Source organism: Gymnogyps californianus, chromosome 2, assembly GCF_018139145.2.
Source record: "Gymnogyps californianus isolate 813 chromosome 2, ASM1813914v2, whole genome shotgun sequence".
NCBI lineage: Eukaryota > Metazoa > Chordata > Aves > Accipitriformes > Cathartidae > Gymnogyps > Gymnogyps californianus.
The window spans coordinates 14656463-14682763 of record NC_059472.1 but is presented as its reverse complement, the minus strand read 5'-3'; the positions used below and the strand labels follow the sequence as shown (position 1 = coordinate 14682763).

The following is a 26301-nucleotide window of genomic DNA, read 5'->3' as shown; positions in this document are numbered from 1 at the left end:
CGGGCCGAGGCGCCGCGCCCTCCAGCCCGCCCCACCACCGGGCTCCGCGCTCGGCGGGGAGAAACTGCCCCTGCCCGCCCAAACCGCCGCGGCCTCCGTCCAGGGCGGCCCGGGGGCGCGGCCGGGCGTGGTGAAGCGCAGCAGGTCCGCTCCCCGGCACCCCGGGGACGTCCGCCCAGGCCCGGGCGAGGCGAGGCGAGGCGAGACGGCGGGGCGGGCCCGGCCCGTCCCGTCGCTGGGGCGGGCAAGAGGGAGGCGGCCGGGGCGGCGCACACAGGCTCGCCCGCACCTGCTCCCTCCTTCACTACCACCTCCTCCTCCTCCTCCTCCTCGCCCACCTGGCCGCGGGTCGGCCGTCCCCGCCGCGCTCGGCAGCAGGAGCCGCCACAGCATGTTGCCCAGGGGAGCCTCGTCCATGCCGCCGCCTCCCGCCCCTGCTGCCTACTTCCCGCCCCCCCGGGTCACTTTGCCCTCCGGCCTGGAGATCCTGCGTACCTACTCGGGAGCCGTCATCTTCCTGGAGATCGTGAGTGCGGGGGGGGGGGTGGGGGGTGCGGGGAGGGCGGTGGACGGGCGGCCACCGGCCTTCCCGCGCTTTTCCCTCCCCTCAGCGCCCCGCCACGGCTCCGCGCCCCGCTGCCCTGCGCCCGTCTCCTTCCCGCGTAAGCGGTGGTGCCCGGAGCCGGGGAGGGGGGGAACGTGCCTCTGCCCGGAGACCGCCGAGCAGCAGCCCTGCGTCGCCCGCGCTCCTCACCTGCCATTTTGTGAGTGGGAAAGGTGCGGGCGGCCGAGGCTGCGGCGGGAGGGAGCCCCCGGGCTGCCCCGCTCCGGCCCCGAGGCCGGGGTCTGGGACGCGGGGCTATGCCGGGAAGGGCAGCGGGCGCCGTCCCCGCTCCCTCCGGCCTGTCCCGGCGTGTTTGTCTCACCTCGGGCCGGGCGGTGGCGGCGGCGCGGCGCTTCCCCGCCGCCCTCGGCGGGCGGCACCGGGAGGCCCGTAGAGATGGGCTTCAGGGGGTTGTTTAAGCTGTGGAGGACCTTGAGCCACACAGAGTCCCAGACCCAAAAACCCACCATGGAGAGTTACACTGTTTTTTGCCTCTGTGGGTGTGTTATGGGTCCTGTGCAAACTCCTACAAGTATGTTTAATTTCATGTGCATGTAAGACCTTACTCATGTACACAGGGCTGAGGACCTTTGAGCTAAGGCTGTGTATAAGGCTCTGCAGAGCCATGATACTAATTAGTAGGAGAAAAAAAAAAAACCTTGGTAGAACTCATCTGATTTTTTTTTTTTTTTTCTTGGGGTCAGAGCAGAATACTGCTTGGGTCCCAGTGTGTGAGATCGATCCCACCCTGCAAGCTGTAAAACTGCAGCCGAGCAGAGAGCTCGGAGCACAAGTCCAAGTGCTAAATCAGGCCCTGAGTCAGTAGGGACAAAAGGTTAATTAGATTGGCCAACCTATTATACATCTGACAGCCGAGCTGAAGCGGACAGGTGTAGTATGAGGGAAATGGTGCAACAGTAGGCACTCAGATTAGCAGTCTCTACAGTAGATTTCTAAATTTATTTTTAAAGAAGCCTGCAAGGTTGCACATTCAAAATACTGAAAACATTTTATATGTGTCTGCTTTTTGTTTAACAGACACTTTCTGCTATCCCTTCTGCTTCCTCACTGCCCATCCCTATCTGGTCTCTGAGTAACAGACTTGCACCTGCAGTCTTGTGAAACTAGAGAAAGTTTGCTTCTTCACAGCAGCTAAAAAAGGAACCCTAGAGAACAACTTGAAGGCTAATACATAAACCCTTGGGAGTTTTGAACTGAGACTAACAATGCATCTTTACATACATGCTGCTGCAATGTCACATGAGAGAGGAACCAACTAATTTTATAGCAGGCATCTTTTGAAAGGTAGCTCTCATCCAACCTTGATTCTCTCAATCTGAAAATGTAACCTCTGACTTTGTAGTTGTAAATCTGTAGGATTTAAACAGGAAAGTAGTAACTTGCTTGGAAGTTGATTGTACCTGTCAGTACACAGCAGGTTGGATTATGAAGTTCAATCTTTCTGTAATAAATGAACGTACTTCAGATGGCAATTATGATTTTCTCTAGTTATCCTTTTTTATAAAGAGGCAGGATTTGCAGGGAGAAATAGTACCCTTCCTTAGGCCAAGAGTTGATTAAACCAGACAAGCCTTAGAGTACCTAAATTCTCCATCAGCCCATCGTAGCACAGCATCCCCACCACTCATTCACTGCGATCAGGGTGCTGAAAAGAAAATTGGTGGTGCTGAATTCTTCCCTGGGTTATGATAATTCTGGAAAGCTATATGGTTTTTTTAGTCATTACAACATAATTTACAACCTGCCTTATTCTGTGTTCTAGCTTTCTCTTTCCCTTTATTGCTTCATGTGTTCTCTTTCAGCTTTTTATTACAAATGCATTGAAAACGAGGATGCTGTTTCATCTCTTTTCTGTATCTCATCTGATTAGGACTACAAAACTAAACAGTATGAGGTTGAATCCAAATCCGATGTACATCCTTGTCATGCTAACTTTAGTGTATATAGAGAGAATTGTATATGTGTGTGTGTGAACCACATTTCTTGTATTTCCCTCAAAATGAGAGTAAGGGTGAAATTTTCAGCAGCAGCACGCAAGTCACCTGGGTTTGTAAATCCCATTTTCAAGACTATTTTAAGAGCTTTTAAGAATTTCAGAGTGGCTTCATCTTTACTGCCACTTAGTGCCTATCATTTCTGAGAACAGCCCTTGGGCTCTTTGAGTACTTTTGAAGTGTTTCCTCTTGGTTCCTAAAAGTAATCTGAGGACGTGTTGATGTGTGATATTAGTTCTTAGGCAGAAAGGACTGAATAAAAGTTATCTCTCAGTTCATCGTCTGTATTCCTTTCCTTGCAGCTGTTTGGAACGATAGTCTGGATTTTGGTAGCTTCTACTGGAGTTCCACTGCCACTGCTGCAGGGATGGGTAATGTTTGTAGCAGTGACTGCGTGGTTCCTGTCCATTGTGTTCTTGTGTGTGTTCCTCTTCGGTTATGCAAATAGAATTGCTGTCAACTGGAACCAGACGGTAAGATTTTTTTCTTTATTGAAGGATTCCCTTTGTTTTATAAACTGAAAATTATTTCATGAGAAATGCTGATCCTAAGTCTTAATGCCTGGCCTTCTGTTTTAGTGGAAAGTTTTTCAAAACAGAGGAATTCAAAACTGGAAAAAGAAAGAGTAGGGTTACAAGGATGACAGAGGAAATACAGGACCTGTTTTATGATGGAGGCTGAAAGAGCCCAGCTTTTAAAACTGATTGAAGGAGTATACTTGTCCTCTATGAGCACATAAAATGCACGAGCAGCAGGAAGAGGACTAGTTTAACAAGGCATGACAACAAATTAGTTTAAATGGCCAGAAATAATTGTGGTCTGGAAATCGGAAAATATTTTCTGACTATTAGAGAAGTGGTAGTAACACCCTGTGAATTTGGATAGAAAGATACATCTAATATTGTAAAGGAAGTGATACATTTGTGAACACATTGTGTGATGTGGTTGTCTGCGATAGCATGGGCTGGACTAAAGCACCCAGGAAGTCTCCTCCAGTTCCTCAGAAAGTCTTCTGCCTGACTTTTGGGTCAATTCCTTAAAGCTAGGGCAGCATTGGTGAGTGGCTGTTAGACTTTACATAGTCAAAGACAGGATAACCTGCAGTATGATACAGCTTAACGTCTTTTTAGGAGACTTAACGTTTATCTTTCTTAGAGGAAGTTTGGTGAGACTACAGATATCGTTATACTCTGCTCAGCTTTTCTTCATTGTGAGGACAAGACTTGATTCTTGCTGTAATGGATTGTTACGGCTTGTGCCAGTAGTTCTCACAGACTGTACCTTCCTATTAAAAAAGGGAAGCTGTTGGCTCCAGTTTTTACCAACCACATGGATACCTCAGGTTATTGACTGCTAATTTATGTACTCCTTTGTTGTCATCAACTGCTTGTTACTGTGAGTTTTTAGCGCTCAAGTAGTTGAGCACGAGATGGTAGCGCTCTCATATATTACTGGAAGTGAATAATAGGAGGTGGGAAAACTGTGATCAGAATGGGAATTTCCAAAAAATCTTCCAAAAGGACCAGAACTTCTAAAATATTAAAGTATGGTTGTTTGTAACTGCTGATCACCTTCGCCTTCCTCCTATGTGGCTTAGTTTTCCTATTGACGCTTTTTTTGATCATAGCTGGAATTGTGTGCTTCAGTATCAACACCTGTGGTTATTTATCTGTTCAAGTTATTCACGGACAGTCCCTTAAAACAAAAGATCTTTAAAGCAAATCATAGAGCTTCATGAGTTTGGGGCTCTAACTGATAACTTCAAAGCCCATCACTGGTAACAGACTGGATTCTATTAAAACAAACTTTAACACTTTGATAGCGAATACATACAGTGTCAGCTTTCCAGCACAATACAGGCAGTAATTAGGCTAATAATGAGTTACAATTACAGAGACCTTTACAGGGATTTATACTGCGACATCCTCACAAGTTATGATGCAACAAAGCCCTTGAGCATGTGCATAACTGAAGTAAATTAATAGTGTCCTGGGTTTCATTGAAACTGTTTGCCAATTTACAATCATGCATCTATTTAAGAGTTGCTAGGTGAAGGCATAGCCTTTTATAGATTGAAAATGCTATACAAATGTTCATCTTACAACAATTGTGTAAGTGTGTCTTACCCATTGGCTAGTTGATGCTGGCAGTGATTTGTTGTACTGTTAATTTTGTCCCCTGGTATATGATAAATTACTGAAAAGCTTTCTATGTCAGGAAATTGCTACATGACTTGTATAAAAGTTGCATCTGTGGGACTCTGCAACTTAATCTAAAAAGCTGTCATAACTAAGTCAACATCTGAAATAAATGCAGAGCGAATTGTTTTATCTCTAACATGAGCTGAAATCCAGCCCCTTCCGCTGTCAACAAAAATAATGCTAGATAGATCATTTGACCACTATTTTCAGGTACCCAAATGTTCTGTAACTTGTTGGCACTAAACTCTTTAGCAGCACTTCACAAGGATTTTTTACCTTCTGTTACAAATAAATAATTACTAGAAACACTAAAACTATTTTTATTACTGTAAAATAAAAAGGTGTACCTGTTTTTTTTTGGTTGGCATGTATTTAGATAAATACATGGGTTTTGCTATTTCATAAATAAAATTTACAATAGAACTCAGAAGCTACAGGTCATTAGGTCAAAAATGGGAAGAGTTATGGCTTAGTTATATTGGAGTACTATAGCTTCCTGTAGAGATTCATGAACAAATGTGGTTTAAGACTCCAGGAGTTTAAATGTAAGTTTGAAAAATAGCATGGGATTCTGACAGCCCTGCATTTAGTAATACCTTATGTCATAAGTAGCTCCATTGATACTAATACAGATACTTAAAAAATAAGATGCTATACAGTGAAAAGATGGGAAATATGGACCTTATGGAGGTACATCACTCTGTACATCACTGTATTAAACCAGATGGTATGACAAATACTGTCCTTTACAGCCTGACTCACAACACACTCATTTACAAAATTAGATGTGAACTAACATATCATGCAGATCTGGTAGTGTTTTACATACACTTTGTATGAGGTTTCAATGATTATACAAGTGTGGAGGCAAGGGAGAGTTAGGCACCATGTTAACAATTACAAAAAACCAAAAAACTCTCCCTTCTAAGATCTTGGGTTTTTTGGTCACAGAAACCATAACCATACGAATGTGAAACCTTACTGATGCTACATAGCTTCACTGTAATTGCTGCCAGGAGAAGGAAATTAGAGGGTTTGGCAGGAGAATGAAGGAAATGAAAGAGTTTGTCTTCTGAAAATACCTCTCCTGCACGCAGTCAGCACTGTCTTCCTCATGGAGCTATTTGTGCTCCTTCATGAGCAGTGGTGCCAAAAGTATACAGCTGGTAACACTGATATAGTTGCATGCTAGGTATTTAGCAGCCCAAGAATAATGGATGTCCTTGATTACCCATGGGTTTACGCAGATCTTTCAAGTTGCTGGAATCCTGTGCTATGAAATGGGTATGTCAGGCCATGATACGGAGTCCAGTATGTGTCACACACTGAGCACAAACCTGCATGCAGTCTGACATGGTGCGCATAGGCGGTAGCATGAAAGATGTGCATGTCTGTCTGCCAGCTCAAGTGAGCGGGGGGGAAGCCACGACAGTAAGCGTCTGGTGTGGAGAAGTGCCTCCCCCAGCTGCAGCAGAGCACTGCAGCTTCGCTGATGCTTCAGCACTCTCATGCTGGAGTAGGTCCCTACTGGTTTTTTCTATGAGCTACAGACGTTACAGCAGAGCTGGAGACTAAGGGAATGTGTCTTATGCCCAAAGCTTGAGATCTGGCAAGCCTAGCACATAAAGGCTGTCCAGCTGAGTCAGGAGGCCACCCTCTGCCCCCTTATCTTCTCAGACCTGTTGATGTCAGTGGGGCCTCCTGGTGATACTCCAAGAGGAAGTAATTGTTTTTAAAAAATGGAAAAAAAAAAACCCAACAACCCAGCCAGGATGGAAAACCAGAAGTTGGGAATTACTGCAGCTGTTTTGCCAAAACTTGGATTCCCAGTAATTAGCAGTCATTAAGAAAAGCAATACATTCTATGACCTAACCTCAAATGATGAAATGATTCTTAATTAAGAGAAAATTATTTCCTGATCTAAATGGAATGGGAAACTGTAGTAGCAGCTTATATCATAACTTACCAAAACTGACTAGGGTGTGATTTAAGTAGCTTTAGCTGCTATCAAATATGGAACAACTGATGAGTTTGAAAAAAAAATTCTTTCCATAAAAAGAAAATCTCACATCTATGAAGAAACAATTCTCTAAACAGGGAAATGCACCACATTCTCACTTTGATATCAGTCAATAGGTAAGGATGTTGCACAGCAATTTCTAGTGCATATGAATGCTGCCTGCTGTTGTGATGGACTCACACACGGTGTACCCTGGGTTCTCACTCTTGGCATACTGGTAGTCCGTTGCACTCAAGTGAATTAAAAGTGCATAAGGAATTCATTAGTGCTGGAGATAGACTATATAATGTGGATATCATCAAAAAGCATGCATATACTTTTGTATAATTTTAAAAATTGTGTCTGTGGCTTTTGCAGACCTGCATAGGTATAGGCACAAAGTGTATGTTGTATGGACTTAGGAACTGAGTGCAGTGCAAATGTCAGCTTTGCAGACTTAACAACAGGAGGAGATGTTGGAAGAATATTTCAAACATTTTAAAACTGTACTGGAACATGTCTTGGATCTTGCTGCGTGGAACACTGGACTCTGAAATACAACCCGCAAAGAGATTTAGGCACCAGAGCTGCTTTTTCATGTGCTCCAGTAATAGAATCCAGAAATGAGAGATCTTTAAACCTTGTGTTCAGCTAGCATTCACCACAGAGCAGGGAATCACCTAGAGAAGGCCAGGAGAGAAGCATATTTAAAGTAAATCCTAACTCCTGTCCTCTCAAGTCGCAAGCATTTTATTCCACAGTATCATGAAGTACTTCCAAATTATTGTATTTTGGGTAGAGCCAAGTCCGAAAGTTGAGGAAATACCTCAGTTCTTGGATTCTGATTGTATTGGGAAGTAAACTTCAGCTGTGTCAAGGCTGAGGTGTTTCCGGGCATTTACAGAAGCAAAATTTAAGAGTGGAGGGGGGACTTCTGGAGCTTAGGTTATAGCTGAGAAGGGATTTGGGGGACTGCAAGCTTGTATTATACTGCTTAAATTGTGATAAAGTTGGCCTGTATGTCCCTTCTTTTTTATCTAACCTGTATGAAGGGAGAGTTCTGTAAGCTCTAATAGCTTTAAAGTGATCTAAAAGGTCAGCATATGTACATACAGATGAGCACGTGCCTCTTAATCTGGAAGAATATAGGGTTTGGGGAGCAGGAGAGTTGCCCTGTATCAATAATTATGTTAGTGAGTTGCGTATAGTTGCAAGCAGCTGTGAAAACATGTCCAAGTTAAGCTCTCAGATAGATTTAACACCACTCATCTAAAGTTATTGTTGTCAGTGCTCCTTTCATGTTTCAGTGTTGGGTTTCATTTGTACTGAGACTAGAAGAATTAGATATATATTGCAGCCCAGACTGATTCTGTTATTTGCTTTTCAGGATTTTCTTTTCCATGGGGCTACTTTTGTCTTTTATTTTGGAGCTTTTCTACTGCAAGCAGCAACTACATCTCTGCATCACTTTCCCCGCAAATTCAATTCCACCACACAGGAGAAGATTCTAGCTGATCATGAATATAACATAAGCATAGCAGCCTCGGTATGTATTTCATATATTTGTATCTGGGGAACAGAAGTCTGTTGTAAGCCCTTCTAGCCAACCATTCAACTTGGGAACTTAACAGCAAGCTGGAATAGAAAGAGGAGCTGTGAGAGAAAGGATTGTCTTTGAGAGCAGCAAGTAGTGTCTAACAGTGACATGCAAAAATACTGGAATAAGCTAATGCTAATGTGGTAGGTGCTCAGTTGCTACTCTTCATATAGTGTTTTAAATATATGATCACTACATGTAATTTTTAGACGAGATTTTGTAAAAGCAAAGTTGGTTTTTAGAATAGAAGAAAAAGATAACAACTGAACCTTCATCAAAGCATCAGGTGTAAATTTCATGCTGGTGCTCAAACTTTCAGTTGCTTTTTTTTATACCGTTTAGATAGTCCTGAACATGCCATGGGGAAGAAACCTTGGACTAGCTCCTCGTGAAGCTCCACATATGTACTTGCTACATCAGGCATAAAAGTTATCTGTAAGGGCCCTGCTGTCTCTTACGGCAAGGATTAGAGTGCTTTTATTGATAGCCTAAGCTCAGACTGCATTTTTCTCACTGTAGTTGCGTCATCACTGAATCACTGTATCTGGTGATGTGGGTGTGCATAGCTGAGTCAGAAAATACACCAGGCTCTAGCTTTCTCCCTGACTGGACTCCTGAAGGGCAAGTTGAGGTGTGCCATTAGGCTTAACTTAAAGAACTGAAACTACTGCTTTTATTTTTTTTGTACCATCCAGAGGGTCTTGCATACCTCCGGGAACTGTATATACTTATTAAGCTTCTAAAACCCTCTGTGGGTATCTGTTGTCCTTAAAACTAAATACACCATAAATCTTGCACAATAAACACCTTCAGTTCATCTTAAGATAAAAACAGATGAACGTGAGGTGCAAGGTTCACGTTCTCTCTGCAAGAAGAGAATAAAAAGGAAAAGCCTTTTGCTTTGGCAAGCCAGTCTCTGAAGGGGTGAGGTGGGCATGTCAGTCTCCAAGTCCAGAGTGCCTCACCGTTACCCACTTGCCAGTAACACACTCGAGTACATCTGATCCCTGTACAGCTATATGGCACAAGGACAGAGGTGGTGTCTCATAGCTGTGCCTGAACTAAGGGAGGGCTTTATACTAAGCAAGTATCTCAAATTCTACCCTTAAGTGTAGCTCTTCAATCCTTGTTCAGTGTGTTCAGATCCCACTGAATATATGGTCACTTCAGTCATTTTGTCTGACAACAGGATACTGGGGACTCCGAGAGACCCTTTCCCCCTTCCATACTATTTTTCCAAGGCGGAATTCAGTTCTTCAAGCCCCTCGAATCCCTGTCAAGACAGGGGAGGAGGAGACACTTTTGTAACTCACCTCAGTATTTTTAATTAAGAGATGCTGGGAAATGGTGAATCAGATAACTGTAGTCTTTAGTGTCTTTGCATTTCTTCCAAAAGTATATAATTAGAAAGTCAGGACATACAGAAAAAAATTGTAATCCTTTGAAACACTTAATTAAAAGAGTTCTGTGATCTACATGGAAAAAATGAAAGGTTGCTAACATTTTGTCTTTTAAAATTACTTTTGTATACTGTGATTAAAAATGTATATGTTCATTTTATATGGGTGATAGTTCTACAGCGTAGCATCTATTCAAAACTTTAATTGTCAAATTAACACTTGTAGGGTAAGCAAGGGATATGTTGTTATGACATTGAATTCGTATGTTCTAAGGGACAGAATCCATCGTTAGCACTGGACAACATGAGAAACTATTTTTTTCAGCAATTCAGTTTCTCGTTTCTTCCTTCTGGTTTGCATTATATATTCAAGTTTGCTGTGGCATGACCTTCAGTTCAAATCTATTCAATTCAGTTCTTGAGCAATAGCAACTTCCTGGCATTTCTCAGGAAGTTGTTCTAATGGCTGGTTATCTGGTCAAGGAGGCCAGATTTGAAGCTGTGTCTGTACTTCTGCAAGTAAAAGAGTTCTGCTGTTCAGAGGGATGTCGTCTTAGTTGTTTGCTGCTAAAGGCATTCACTTGGAAACAAATCTGAGGTTAATGTTTGATCAGCTAGATAAGAGAAAACTGAAATGCATGGTGTACATACACACGATTACTTTGTACCGTAACTTACGCAGACGTTCTGTTTCATATTCTATTTCAAAATGTCTTCTGAAGCAAGCAAGTAAGTTAAAAGCAATAACATGGGGTTATAACAGAGAGGTTCATGAGAAAACTTCAGAGGATCCCAAACCTATCTTTACCTTAAGCATTTTGGCTGGGGGAGGTAACTTTTGAATCATTTGTGTTCCTGTATTAATTTAGAATAGAAAAAAATGTAGAACAATATAATGTGTGATTCACTTTTTTCTTTTGTCTTCTTTTTTTCCCCTGCTGCTCCTCTAGATTTTTGCCTTTGCTACAGCTGTTTGTTATGGTTGCAGCACAGCCCTGGCATTAAGGAGATGGAGGCTATAGCAGTTGAAGAGAGGTTAATGTCCGAGTGTTCCACTTCAGATCAAATTGAGCTACTTGTCTGTTTTACTGTAATCTAATTCCAAAAAGACTTTTTTCGCTTAAAATGTGTTTTAAAGTGCTGAAATGCAAATAACCTCTAATCAGGATTTCCTTAACGGAAAACAAGTTTCCATCTCTTCCCTTTCTAATTTTTACTTTTATAGTGTACTCATTAGAAGCATACTCATTGTATGGTATTATAGAGTTCAGGGATAAACAGATGTGTCGTTGGCAGATAACAGAATTCTAGTGCTAAATCAGAAGAGGAAGAAAATGGAAACTAAACCAACATGTTAACTGCATAGGCAGCTAAAAAGCTCCCCCCTTGTTAAGTCCTGGGATTGGGCCCTAAGTGTTTTGCAGCATTACAGTGCATTCCACGCAGGTAGAGCCTTGAGGCTCCTTGTAGAGTCATGGGTTTTCTGTGTGCTGCTCCTTGCACGATCAGAGCCCAAGCTGACTTTGTGATACCAACTTAGTATATATACTATTAACTTTGATGTACAGAGAAAATATTTTAAATATCCATCCAGTGAAATATTTTGATACTCTTTTATAGCCATATCCAGCTATGGTCATCTGATCCTTAAAGCTTACTGTATTCTGTAGTAGATGGAAACTGTTTGGAACTGTCAGTCAGTAGTTCATTAGTTTTAGGAATTCAGCTTAATCAGATCTATTTATACTGCAAAACAAAACAGTGCATTTGTGTTGTGTGTGTATATACATGGTATATTTTTGTTTAACAGGAATATTTGCACTGTTTTACTTTGTTGGAGTACAGCTTTGTTTTTGTTACTTCAAGTGCTGCATTTGTTACTTATTATGTGAGTCAATATCATTTGAATGGAACGTTACCAAATGGTGAATAATGTCTGACCTCAGTTCTTGCAGTGTATTATTTGTTGCATTCTAAACCTGCAGTGTTGTAAAGGTGTTTTTATTTGGACAGATGCCTATGCAACATCTTACTAAAAGCAGTGGAATGCAAAGCAGTCCGCCCACTATGGAGTTTGCTTTTGGCACGAATGAAGTTTAATTGAGCCTCTCTTGAATATCCCTGTTGTATAATGACATGCAATATTATATATAAAAAATTAATTTAACAAAACTAAACAATAGCATTGCGCTCTGCTCCCTAGCACTCATGCTGTTTTGCAGATGGTGAAACTTTTTTTTTTAAATAATGCTAGTAAATAATTTTTGCTCTTGTGAATAGTGCCAAATTGATAACCTGGGAGAATAAAGGCTCCCTGTCATTCGTAAAACAACTTGCTCACCACATCTTGCCAGTGCACCTGGATATTCTGCAGAGGCCAGCAGTGGTTGGGTAAGGGAAGACAGGACTTTCTTCATTCCCAGGCTTACTCATTCTCCTTGAGCCAAAAAGGGTGTCTGCTATGAAGGTTACCTTATCAAACTTGTCAGGTACAAGGATCTCCGAGAGCCAGCCACCCTCAGTAGTGCCCTGCAGTCCCTACTGACCCTGCTGATCCATCTTATGGATGACATAGCAGTGAGTGGCAGCCCTTCTGACTACTGGAACCACTCAGTCGTCCTGAATTACTGCAATGGGATGTTTTCGTATATCTTGTTTTCTGAAATTTTTATCTTCCAAAGATTTTGTACTCTGGCTGATGTTTTTTTTTCTAATTCTCTACTTGCATTGGAACTTGTTTTGTGAACATTTTATCTAGAGCCATATACTTTTAAAAATACTTCATATTGTATAAAATACATTTACACTGGAGTATATGGATGAAAGTATATAACAAAGACTTATGCTAATCAGCATTAAAGTTACTTAATATATTTATGGTAGTAGTCTGGTTATTAATTCTGTCTTTAGAAAGTATCAAAAAACTGTCTTGCAACTTTGACTGACCTGGTGCTAGACATACAAAATTAAAGCTAAGATTTCTTGAGAAGGCACAATTACATTGGTGCTAGTTTTGTATAGCGGTTTGCCACGTGACACAGCATGAATATTAGTGAGGAGAAGAGTAAGGTTGGCTACAACAACATTGCAAATGGGTGCTGATCTTTGGTGTGGTTTCTCCTTCATCCTGCAACCTGGATGTGCACTGCACACCACAGACTATGCATGGCACAGCTACAGTCTCTGCACCCAACTGCGATGGCGGCGGAAAGATCTTTAAACCTGCAGAGTATGAATCCCACACATGGTGTCAATTAAGCTGTCCGAGTTTAGTTGGCATTTATATCTAACCTCTGAGTTCAAACCCAAGGTGTAAAGATCATGATTGATGGGTGCTATTCAAGTCTCTTAAGCTACTTGTAGAAGTCTAGATAGCAGAGTGTGGTTAGCGTAGCATGGAAACCCTTTGTATAGTGAGGAAAGGCTGAACTTTCCCTCTTAAGTATCAAAGACAAACAAAGGGCAGAGAAGAGATAAAGGTAAAAACTACAGTAATGAAGAATGGCTTTCATAGCTGAAAAGGAGGGAAAGAATGGAAATTTTCTGTTAGTATGCATGGAGTTCTGCTGTACTTTGAGGAAGATCTAAGGAAGCACACACCAGAACAAGCAGTTGCATTCTTTCAAAAAAAAAAGGCGGGGGGGGGGAGGGGGAAGCCAGTAGTTAATTCTGTATTGCTTCATACAGGGAGCTAAAAAGATAGGTGTGACTCAGAAATGGTACGTGCATGCTGGGATGTCTGTATGCAAATACTGATACGGGAATAACACATAGTCCTTGTGATAGGTATTATAGGTGACATATGCAAGCTGGTTCTAATAAATCTCACTCTTCCCTGTACAAAAATTTGCCCAAGCCTATGACCTTGAAGAACGCAAGCTTAGACCTTTCCAAAGAATGGAAGGATTAGGGGAGGACATAGGGAGATAATTTATCTCAATGAATTTAAGGTGAAAGGAATGAGGCCACAGATGCCAAATAGTGTTTTCATCAAACATCTCAATTTGATGTGAAGCTGCAGTGCAGGAATATCTAAGATACCATGCAGGTCCCTACTCTTAGAATCAGAAAATATTTCATGGTATTTTGGATACCACTGTGTAGTAGCTGCTGGTTAATAAGCTCTCTCTAAAGACACTTTCCTTCAAAGGGTGCAGAGAGAAGCAACAGTTTGTTGCTTATTGCTAAAGAAAAATGAAAGTGCACATTTTAGAAAGCTAAAACTTTGTTAGAACTTGCTCAGAACATGTGTACAGCAAGTGCTTCACAGAAGTCCTGACTCTGTTTCTGTCTCGCTGAATGCCTGGAAATAACCCAAAGTGACACAGGTCCTGCAGTGATTATTGATATGTACAGGATCAGTCTATTCAGATTCTCATCATTTCTCTGGCTGTGTACATTGGTTATAACTGCTGATGTGAGTAAAGTTACGCTGCTGTAAAATGCTGCCTTAAAATGCAGCTGTAAAACACAGTTGTAAAAGGTGAGAGAAGCAGAACCAGTGATCACACAAATCTGTGCCCTTCATAGAAAGTTAAAGAAAAAACACTGGAAAATCAACAGACCAGTGTCTTCTTTCTCTTTAGCTTCCAAAACCAGATGACAGTGCTGACTCCCGTTGCACTTGCTCTAACCGTTGTATTTTTGCATTTGCTTTATAACTTTAAAAAATGTTGACATTCATCATTTTCCCATCTGAATTTGAAAAAATGTTAAGAGAGCTTAAAACTCTGATAGCTCATCTGTTCCATTTTTATCTATGTACTGTGAAATTGGTCTCTGAACACTAGTGTCCTGATGCATTTCACGCTCCATTGCCAGGCTGTCCAAGTTGTACAGAAAGGCTTCCCAGGTCTTGTCTGTGGATAACGGTGAACCACAGGTTCTCAAACTGAGATGCAAATAGGACATTGCTCTTTTCAATCTTACAAAAAGAAAAACTTGAAAGTGAGAGCATGTTGTATTTCTTTCTTAGCTGTATTTTTGTACAATTGGTCATGACACATTGGTCTTTGTTGAGACACAAAGAAAACCATCAGAAGAAAAAGCAAATCTGAGGTGTTAAAATCAGTAAACAGCAATGGAAAGTATTTACATTTTTTTTTAAAAGTTGAGTTCAGCATGACTGTTCCCCTTTCTCCCACTGGGTTAAGTTTCTTTTGGTCCATTATGGTGCTTATCTAAACCCCCTTCTAACCTGAGCAGCTCAGAATTTACTGCATTTATCTTCAGAGTGCTCCTGGAAAGAGAAGTGCTGTTCTCATTTCACAGGTGGGAAACTCGGACACAGAGACACTAAGCAACTTGTTTGCCAAAGGCCTCGCACAGGAGATGTGTGGTGGAGGAGGAAAAGGAAATCTGGTTTTTCAAGTGAGAGGTCAGTGCCGTGCCCAGCAGCCCATACTGCTGCCGGCTGTGGGCAGGAAGGAAGCGGCATGGCGTGGATTGTATGTGACCTGTCCCACTTCTGTCTCTGTCATGGTGGTATTACTCTGGCAATTAGTTACATGGGGTTAAAAGGTAGAATGACTGTTTGTGAAGGATTATGAGTCAAAGGGAGGTTTAATGTGCCAAACTGGCATTCCTAGATCAAACATCGTAGTTTCTGGGTGTTCTGACCTTAAATTTCGATTATCCAATTGTAAATACACGACATAGAGTTCCTGTTTGAGGTGTTGATCTACCTCCTACATCTTAAGAGAGGAAACAGGTCCTCAGGAATCTGCCCGTTTCAGCTGCTTCCTGCTATACAACATGTTTGAGCCCTAAATTCTTGGCATTAGCAAAATATTACCTGCCTCAAGCCTGCCAGGACGCAGCACCTTTCAGTTCAGAAACCTGAGCTAAGTCTTGGCAACTAACTTGTCAAGCTACCTTTCAAGGGAACACAATGATCAAGTCAGATTGTGTCTAGGTGTGGTTTTAACACCTTTCTTGCTGTGGGATTATTGCAAATATCTATAAGGATTCTGGGGACTGTGGACAAAATATTCATACACTTATGTCCAGCACATCCAGTGTCAGACCCCTTGTGCCTGCCTCCAAGAGAGGCTCTTGTGCAAGGACTGAGCCCTGTGGATCCATACGTGATTGTAGCATTACATATCTTAAATGACTGTCTTAAAAGAATTACTGGAGATCTTAATTTCATCCAAACACCTTTTCCTGGTCATCTCAGCAAGGTGTGGCCTATGTCACTGGACCAGTGGTGTGGCACAATAAACAGCAGATCAGAACAAGCCCAGAGGGGTTCCTTGCAGAGAAAAGGATCCTTCTGCGCTTCCCTTGCTGCCGAGCCAGGACCTCACACAGCCCCGTTGCCCTGTACAAAGGTGCTGGGGCTTCCTAGTGATCTGATTCCATGCTTGGGCAGTTGTACTTGCAGTGCCCACGAATGACTGGCTTTTAATATTACTTTGTTACAGGTGGTGTTTTAGGTTCAATAAGCTTTACGAGACAAACTAATGAGGCAAAAAGTGTTTTGTTTCTATAAACACTTTGCTGCCATAGCCATGGACCATAGCCATTTTTCTTTGTGATTACTTTTCAAGTGGAAAACATACTTTAGCGTAAATTAATAATGTAATTAATGATATCATAGGTCTTATTATTCCCAAATCGCATGACCTGGAAGTATTTCCAGACTCTTGGGTCCAGGTGAACAGCCCAGCTAGGTCACAACTCTGTGCCACGGTAAGACCTAAACAAGCATCGTCTCTTCTCCCTGCCTCTTTCCTGGTTTTGGAAAGAAAGCAGGGAGCTGCAGCATGATCTGGACAGGCTGGACAACCCAGAAACCAATGATGTGGTGTATTGGGGTATGATTCACTGTTCAGTAGCACTAAAGGGCACAGATGGTCTCAAGATGGTTCCACCAAGATAACATCCAAAGTTATGGCAAATGGGGAAATGGAGTGGGAGGCCTACTGATTAGAAAAGGAGATTAAAACCTTAGTACTTGGCTACATTTGTCCCCTGTATTAAATCTGGCATTGAATCCAGCTTCTGACTCCTTAATATACCTGTTTTTCAAACTGTAAATACCTTGGCCTGGGATCTGAAGCCCTGGGGAACCTGTAGGACCAGCTTAGAGCCTTGGGCTGTTTGAATAAGAGGCAAGGTGAATCATCACCAGATGCTTTAACACAAAATTCAGGAGCAGAGGGGAAGGGGAAACGTTGTCCATTTCCCAGGTCCACTTCCCAACTCGGTACTAGCTCTAGGAGTTGGAAGAAGGGCAGGAGTAGTTCTCCTCTTCCTCTCTGTTCCCTGGCTCCAATCAGCATGTGCCCTGGACGAGCTGGAGGACAGAAAGGAGGAGGACTTGGACACAGGTGTCATCTGAGTGCTCAGACATGCCTGACCCGACCCATAGTAGTGACAGCTGTTCTGGGCCAAAGCCCAAGGTTCAGTCCCTGACCTAGTATAAAAAGGAAATGTACCCCAATAATGAAATTGTCAAACAACGAGCCTGGGTCTTAACTGGAGCAAATGTTCTTAGAAAAAGACAGAGCTACTGCAGAGAGAAATTTCATGATGAACAAGAGGCCAAATTTTTCTTTTAGTTATATAAATGCAACTTCTTTTGAGGTCCAGTTGCCAGCGAGGAATTTCACTAATGGAAGTAAGAACAGAATTTTCCCTCAGCACTAAATAGAGCTGACCTTTGAAACAAATGGTATTACAAATTCCTTGGCCTTGTGTCATTTGCTTTTTCTGTTAAGGATCCTGCTGCTGGGATAAGTTACTGCTGGAATAGCTGCTGCCGTTAAGGGAAAAATAGCATTTGTGGCCATGGCAGGCTTAGAAAGTGTGAAGACTCCAAGATAAAAATCCAGCACTTGTAGAATCTCATTATTTTGACGGACCTGACTCATGGGTTGTGAATGGTTTAGGGTTGGCAATGTTGGACAGGGTGTATGAGGTGCAACATCACATGAAACTCCTAAGGTGAAGAACTGCTACGATATCGCCAAGTTACAGGAGTCTCTCGGAGATCCGAGTACCTCTGCTGGCTGAAAGGATATCAGGAGAAGGGATTCATGGTGAGTTTACCTCCTTCCTATAAACCATCATTTTTTTCATTAAAGAAGACCTCTGAAGAGAACGAGTTACTTGTAGCCCGTGACTAAAAGGTGGCGACCAGGCCAGTTAGTACCAGTAGATGGAGCTACAACCCCAGAAAGCCCTTCACTGTCTGCGCACTCCGGCGCCAGGGACATCCTTCGCAGGTCGTACTTCAGGGCTTCTGCATACCCTAATTTCTACATAAGCAAAGCTCCCCGGAGTGCAATTAGGAATACTCATTACAACTTATGTGATTCATCTGAAAGGACGGGGCTTACATTTTCATCTTTTTATTGTAAGCAGACATAGCAACAGCATAGCGCCATACACTACTGCATACTTCTGTCTGTATGGTTATATTACAAATTTCATATTTATCAAGAACAATCCCAGGACACTAATATAAATCAAAGTCTCTTTTCTGAGGAGTTAAGAGGCAGCTGGAGACAACATCCTTCACTCTTCTCCCTACAGGACACAGCTGGCTTTATAAGCCTCTATAAATCATTTGTGATTGAAATCCATGGAGCTCCACTAGGTTAGAAAAGGGGAAACTAGCCTTCAAACCTTAAGGGGATTTTGGAGGGATTTCTTTTTCCTAGGGAGTTATAAAAGTTAACCAAGTCAACTCATTTAAAATGGCAACTGAACCAGCTCACACCATGGAGTCCCTGCCATCGCAGAGTTTGCAGATGATACTAAGTTCTTTCAGACAGTCAAGTTCTGCGCAGGCCATGAGCACTTCACCAAACTGAGTTGGCTCAAAGGTGGCAGATGAACTTTAATACAGATAAATCCAGGGCAATGCAGCTAGGAAAAAATTATCAGACTTGGAACTGAGAGTTACAACTTAGGAAAGAGATCTCTGAGCCATTTCTGATGGTTCTCTGAAATCATCAGCTCAGTATGCAATGGCAAACAAAATCCAATAAAATGTTGGAACTCGTAAGAAAGTTATTAGGAACAGGACAGAGGGTGTATTGTTGCTGCTACATAAAAAGCTGGTGCATTCTTGTAGTAGAGTTAAAGGGCAGCAAAAATGGTCGAGATGTTGAAGCTGCTGCCTTACAAGGACTGAAAATACTGGGACTCTGCTCTGGAGTGAAGGAGGTGATGGAGTGATGTAATCATGATTTACAAAATGATGAATGTGCTGGTTAAACCAAACATACAACTGTTATTTACAAGAACCAGATATGAGATCTAGGGGACACTTGAGGCAACTAGCAAAAGATCAGTTTAAAAGAGATAAAAGAAAGTACTTGCTTACACAGTGGGTAGTGAACCTCTGGAGGTTGCCAACACAGGAGCTTGTGGAGGCAGACAGTATTAGCATGTTCAAAAAGGGATTAGACAAATTAATAGGTCTTTATGCTAAAAGGATGAGGCAGGAACATACCCTCTAGTATCCCTAATCCAACAGTTGTGGATGCTGTGTACTAGGGGAAAGGGCTGCACATAACAACCAGCCTCACATGTTCTTCCTAAACGGCATCTCCTCTTGCCACCCTGGAAACAGAGCAGTGGGCTAGACGGCTCACTGGTGTGACCCACCCACCATCTCTTACATGCAGCTTGTGACTTCTTCCAAATGGCAAAGTTCCCCTGCGGGATACAGCCTCACCTACACACTCAGTCCTTGCTACATCACCAAAATGCTGAGTTTTTTCACTATAGGCAAAGCAGTTTTTCTCAGTTGCTCTTTTAGAAAGGATTGAGTGACTTCTGATGAAACCTTTCCCAGACAGTTCAGCAGAAAATAAGCAACCAGCATGGAGAATTTCAGCCTAATCGGTTTAAAATCTGGCAAATCATAAGCAATTGAAAAAGTCTTTCAAAGGAAAGTGTTACGTTTCCTTAATGATAGGCAACGCTTCCTGCTCTAGCCATAGCATCTTTAACCCTTCCCACCAAACAAGTCCCCTTGACACCAAAGGAATGATGCCTTTTTTGGACAAAATTTCAGCTGTATGATCATCACTGAAAAATGCTTGTATTGTTATGACCAAATTTTCTCAATTACAATCTAAATGGCATTTTCCTGAAGTAAATGAGGATGCGGTTTGCTTTTCAGACTGACTGAGTGAGAGAAGTATTTGCCACTTTTAAAGTCCCCCCCTTTCCTGAGCATATGTACTGCTTTCCTGGAGGTCTGAAGCTGAGGAGCTCTCCTGCTGCTGTGGGGCAGCTCTCTTGGCTTGTCCAGCTGTTCCAGCTCACATCAGCTGAGCATCCAACCTGGTCTTTAACTAAAGTTCTTTTTTAACCTTTATGCTTTGTTTTTCTTTACCCAGCAGCCATCATGATGGTGAGGGACAACTCTGATGATGAGAGCAATGAGAAATCTCTGAGAGAGATACGAGCATATGAGGGCAGATGGAGGGAACAGACTTCCAGCACCAGTGCTTCAGAGAGGTTCACAATAACACGCTTCCCTCAGAGAGATCTTTTATTCGAATAGGCATTAAAGGGTAGCAAGTAGCCACGGGATTCAGTATAACTCTGGCCATTGAGCACAGAGGCTGCACAGCCTCCTGGATTGTCTTTAACAGGAGACGAGGCAGACCTGGAAAGCTTTCCATTTTCCAGCCTGCTGGCTTTAGCAATAATGTCATGTAAATCCAAAGGGAGACAAGTGACCTTCTAGCTCATGCTATTGTGCTGGTAACACACATAAACAAAGCCTGTAGCTAGAGGGGGAAGAATTTCACTGAAAACAAGGTCTAAGGAGAAGTCCTTTTGTTTTTACCTTTTCATATAACACTCCTGTGATAAAAACTCTCCCCTGAGTGACTGGTGTTTTCGTCCTCCTTTCACATAAGGGGATTAAACTCACCTCTCCCACTGTCAAAAGAGATCCTTAAACACCACACTTTCATCAAGGCTGAAATTGCTCACAAACACACACACACACATGCTGAAGTTGTACCATAGTGAATAAAGGGGTGTTGCATTCACATGGCAACAGCCATCAATAAACTTCAGGTGATGACCATTTTCCCATTGTGTCCTTGTCTTCTGTTACCAAACGGCTGTAGAATATCTCTGACAGGCTAGAGGTTAAAATTTTAATAGCTGGAGAACATGGTCAAATTCTTGGACTATGATATCATTACTAGTGCCCATAGCCACTGTCAGCCTGGATGAATTTTCCGCTCTTCTCACAGCACACGGTGTGCTGAGATCTGTCCCCAGATGCGGTCTCAGGTGAGCCTGCTCCCGACAGCAATTTTGGACGTCCCCACCCTGGCTGTTGCTGCCGTCCCAAGGATGCTGCTGCATGCCCCATCCTGGCCTGCTGGCCTCACGGAGGGCACCCGTCCCGAAGGGAGCTGGCAGCTCTCTCCATGGACGCGGGCAGGGTGTACTGAGCAGCACATCCAGCAGAAAGGGGAAAAAAGGATTTAAAATATTTCCTATCTTTAGCATTTGAAAAATACTGACTGTTCCAGTGTAATAGTGTGCCCCTTGTGGCTTACTCTACAGCTCAGTCCAGCTCTCCCCTTTGATGTTTTGCCCACAGTATAATAAACTTCACCAAAGAAAAGAAAAACAGGTCGTCTCTGTGAAAGCCACAAACAAATGAACTGGAAATGTGAACTGAACTGAAGCTGTACCATGTTTTTTGCAGGAGCAGATTCTTTTATATTAAGTGGCCTAAAACGATGCTGTAAAATTCAACCAAACAGAATGATGGTCAACCTTGCTGGAATTTGCCTGGGTTGTCTTTATGAGCAGTTTTGGTAAATTACTGAATTCTGGTAAGTGCAGAAAAGGGACAAAGACTTTCTTCAGAGCTAGGTGTCTTAGTTTTTTCTTCTCTTCAGACTCCTGGTTTCAGCTAGTTCAGTATCAAAGAAACCAAACTGAAATGTGAAAAATGTGACTTCTGGGAAATAATCAGTTGTGGGAAGAGCAGAACTCAGGTCTGAGAATTGTAATTGGAAAATAATAATTTCTCTAAGACTCACTAAAATGTATGGCCAAATCCCCGGTGCCCTTTAAGTTAAAAGGGAAATGTTCTGTCTAATCTATCCTGAACAGTGGGAGATTTTTTCCTCTAACTGTGTTCATTTCTGTTTGTGTCATTCCTGGAAAGGGACTTCTTTTTTAGATATCTTCTAATTTTGTGGTGGGGATTGTGGATTTTGGCAAAGTGCCGAAGTTTAAAGACTTTCAACACTGCAAGTTTCTAAGAAAGAAATTATGTCAGATAGACTCTCTTACCTCATATGACACTTGGCCTGAGATTTACTGCTGCTTTTTTCTAGGATACTGGAGGAAAGCTACGCTGCCACTAGGAGAGCAGGCTGTAGTTCATCTTTCAAGTAGTCCTTCACAGGTTTTATCCACAGAGGAACAGAAAACTTTACCAAGGAAATGTAGTGCATCAGCAGTAGCAACATGCCACGTGAGTTAAATTGGGGGCATATTTTTAAAACCATGTATGTGATGTGAAAGCCTAAAAATCCCATTGCTTTTTTAAGTCATGAACAGCCAGCTCCTCAGAGGCCTAAATTACGACCACTGTGCATGTTGCCATACCTAAATATGGGTGCTCAGCACCCAAAGTGGAGTTTCCTGACTGGATTCAGAGTGAGAAGGCAGGTAAGGTGCCCCAGTGCATGGCGAGGAGACACTGCTGTGCTTATAGCTAATTTCCATTTCATTTTAAAGGTACCATGTGACAAAATCCACTGGAAAAGGGTCCAAGAGATGAGGATGCACATACCAAATGACTAAAAGGCAATTGCTGCTACTTGTGCTTCCCCTTCTGTTCCTAATTTGAACAGTCCTGTGCAGTATTTCACTTTAATCTCAAGAGGAGTTCCCATAGCACAGGGTGCTATGCTCATCATAGTGCTTCACCCTCATTACACCCCTGCTTGCAGGCAAGGACTGTGCAAATATTGCTACGCCCAGGGCAAAGGTACCCACACCCTCACCGACACCCAGCAGCGATGCTGAGGTGCAGCTTAGTAGGAAATACCCTGCTTCGCTCTCCCTGTTGGCATCTGGTCTAGTTTTTGAATTTCATGTGGTTTTAAGCAATACTGGAAGACCTGGAGCGGAGACCAGTGCTAAATGAGGCAAATTCTTCCCTCAAGCTGTTGCAGAACTCACCGGTAGAGAATTACGTCACTATGTGGGACAATGTGTGGGATGTATCCACAGACAGCCATTATGGGGAACAATTCTTTCAAGGCAAACAAGACCCCAACTCAGAGGCTACCTGCAGTGAGTTGCAAGACTTGCTGTGAGAAGTCCTGCACTATCAAGTAAGGCACAAGCTATTTATTCACCTTCTTCTGTTAATAAAGACATGCTGTTCTATATACTGAGCTCATGCCTGCCCTGTCGCTCTGCGGGTGGACTCTATTTGTTGACTCACTAGGAAGCAGACCATGAAATCCCAAAGGACTATCTTGGAGGATGTCTGCATACTCTCTGACAGCTGCAGGACCTTGTGGGGATGAGAAGCAGCTCTCTCCATAGAGTGTGCCACACTCTATCCCCTGACACCTCATTGCTCTTTTGCAGAGTATTCAGTGATGACCCCAGTAGCGATCCTTTTGTGATTTTTAATTGAGCAAAATTCCCATTGTACAGTCAGCCTTTAGACATTTCAGGGAAAATTTTTTATTATTAGGGACAGAAATTTGGCATGCAAATCCATTCATTAATATGCTCTGGCTTTTCCAAAGCATCTCCCCGTCTTGGTTAATCAGAAGCCATGACAGGGAAAGAGGGTTAGAGAAGTGCATTTCCACAAGGAGTTTCTTTATGATTTTTCTGCTCTAAGGCTCAGCGCTTATATGATGTAAACCCATGCAGTATCACATCGCTCTGGAATGCCAAAAAGACATTTTTGATGATCGCTTTGACTCTATGATGCTCCAAGGCATTGAGTGTCCCAGAATGAAAAGCAGAACTGGGATGCCAATGGCAAAGGCTCTGGCACAGGCGTCTCAGGAAGGCTACAGGCGCGCCTCTGCGAGGAGTCTTCCCAATGAAGTGCCGACTACAAGTCGGCTTGGCTAGCAGGCATGAAATTTCGCCACAGAAATGTATACAGGCATAAACTGCAAGCCTCTGGCAAGTCATTTTTTTACAATTTCCTTGCCAAGTGCTCACGCTGGGGTTTACACCGACAGCTCTGCACGCAAGTCAGAACAAAACCGACTCCCAGTTCCAACATTATTCCATCCCCACATGGCTTTTGCTGAAATCACCTTGCATTTCATGGCTCCTTAGTATTAAGCACAGTAGTTACAGCTGACAAGACCTAAGATTTATAGAGGCCATAAGCTAACACACCAGACCAGGTTTACACAAACTGAGCCAGTTCTGCACAGGAGCGGTGACTCTCCCAACACATCATCACAGCATGCGTGGGTGTCCCCCTTTCTGGGTGGGTCTTACTTGGGACTGGAAAAGGGTCAGGATTTGCTGTTTGTTCAAGAGCAACATTCCAGAGGGCCAGTGCGAAAGGTGCCAGATGTGTCCTACATGGATGGTGTGGCAGAGCACTTCCAAGCCAAGTGACAGCAGCACACAGTGTCCAATAACTACAGATGAAGTCCTTGGCATTTGCTAATGTCTTTAGAGGATACTGTGAAGAAAATCATCTGGGGAAGCAGATTTATGGCAAGAGGCTATCATTTACAGTTTATTTTTCAGTAAGGTTTCATCCTCCATCCTATTCATTTTCCTAAACAGTTTAAACCTTTTTTTTTTAATCTGAGTGCTTAGCCAATATTTGGAGCCACAATGGGTCATTTCCCTTAGAATGAGAAACTGTTAATAAGATTCAAGTATGCACTCAGAAAAAAAAAGTGTATTTATAAAAAGTAGTTTTTTAAAATAAAAGCGTATTTTCACTAAACTCACAACTGAAATAAATAGCAGCAGCCAACTACCCCCCACCAAAATCTGCCCCCCAGCCAGCTCTGGACTCAAAAGCCTGCACCTCTGCCTCTTTCCTCCTCTCCTTCCCCTTACTTTCAGTGTCCCAGTGACTGGCTGCCTGTCTCCAACACGCCAGTTACGTTTCTACTGCATTGAAAATGCAACATCTCAACACAAGGTGCAGTTCTCACTCTCCTCCCCTGCTGGTTATCATCACGGGCCCCTGGGGTCCTGCTTGGGTTCACTCTGCCCTGCCATTTGCAGTGTCACTCAAGGCGGACCCAGCACTGTGGGTGTATTTCTTGGAGGGGGACACTGCTTCTACTGTCAACCCTCAGCATACTGGGGGGACCTAAGGCTACTGGTTCCCCTGCAAGAGAGTCTGGAGACATCTGTCAAGGAGCCTGTGAAGTATTATTTGATCCCTACAGTCACAGACTATGGATGCATGTCCTAAGTGTCTTGCCTCCAGACTGATCATTTTGGAAAACAATCACAGCTTGGTAGGATTTTTAACATCTTCATTGATGCCCTACTGGGATGATGGGACAGACTGCACCCTCAGCAAGTTGCAAATGATACAAAACTGGGAGGAGTGGCTGATGTCCCAGAGGGTCATGTTGCCATCCAGAGGGACCTGACCAGGCTGGAGAGTTGGGCAGACAGGAACCTCATGGGGTTCAACAAAGGGAAATGCGAAGTCCTGCCCCCAGGGGGGAATAACCCCAGGCACCAGTACACTCTGGTGGTCAAACAGCTGGAAAGCAAGCTTTGCAGAAAAGGCCCTGAGAGTCCTGGTGGACACCAAGCTGACCGTAGATGCCCCATCATTGGAAGTGTCCAAAGCCAGGTTGGATGGGGCTTTGAGCAACTTGATCTAGCAAAGGATGTCCCTGCCCATGGCAGGGGGCATTGGACTACATGATCTTAAAAGGTCCCTCCCAACCCAAACCATTCTGTGGTTCTATGATTCTATGAGCCAACAATGATGTGTCCTTGCAGCAAAAAAGGCCAACAGCCTTCTGGGCTGCGCTGGGCAGAGCATTGCCAGCATGTCAAGGGAGGTGATCCTTCCCCTTTGGTCAGCACTGCTGAGACAGATCTTGTACTGTTTCCAGTGCTGGGCTCTCCAGTACAAGAGAGACATGAACATGCTAAAGTGAGTCCCAATAAGAGGACATGACGATGATTAAGGGCTTGAAGCATTTGACACACAGGGAGAGGCTGAGAGAGCTGGGACTGTTCAGCCAGGAGAAGAGAAGGTGCAAGGGGATTTCAGTGATGTCTATAAATACTTGATGGGGAAAGTAAAAAAGACAGATCCACGCTCTTCTCAGTAGTGCCTAGTAACAGGACAAGAGGCAATGGACACAAACTGAAACACAGGCAGTCCATTTAAACATAAAAACCCCACTTTTTTTTTACTGTGAATATGGTCAAACACTGGAACAGACTGCCCAGAGAGGCTCCATCCTTGGAGATATCCAAAACCCAAGTAGATACAGCCCT

At 43.1% G+C, this 26301-nt stretch overlaps 1 protein-coding gene across 1 annotated transcript; it reads left to right on the top strand.

Annotated features, from left to right (window-relative positions):
• The first annotated feature begins 306 nt into the window (after positions 1-306).
• Positions 307-12680, top strand: MAL2 (mal, T cell differentiation protein 2). The gene is made up of 4 exons (XM_050892156.1): positions 307-526; positions 2922-3092; positions 8208-8366; positions 10767-12680. Exons 1-4 carry the CDS (start codon positions 392-394, stop codon positions 10836-10838), a joined length of 537 nt encoding a protein of 178 aa, XP_050748113.1. The 5' UTR covers positions 307-391; the 3' UTR covers positions 10839-12680.
• The last annotated feature ends 13621 nt before the right edge of the window (positions 12681-26301 follow it).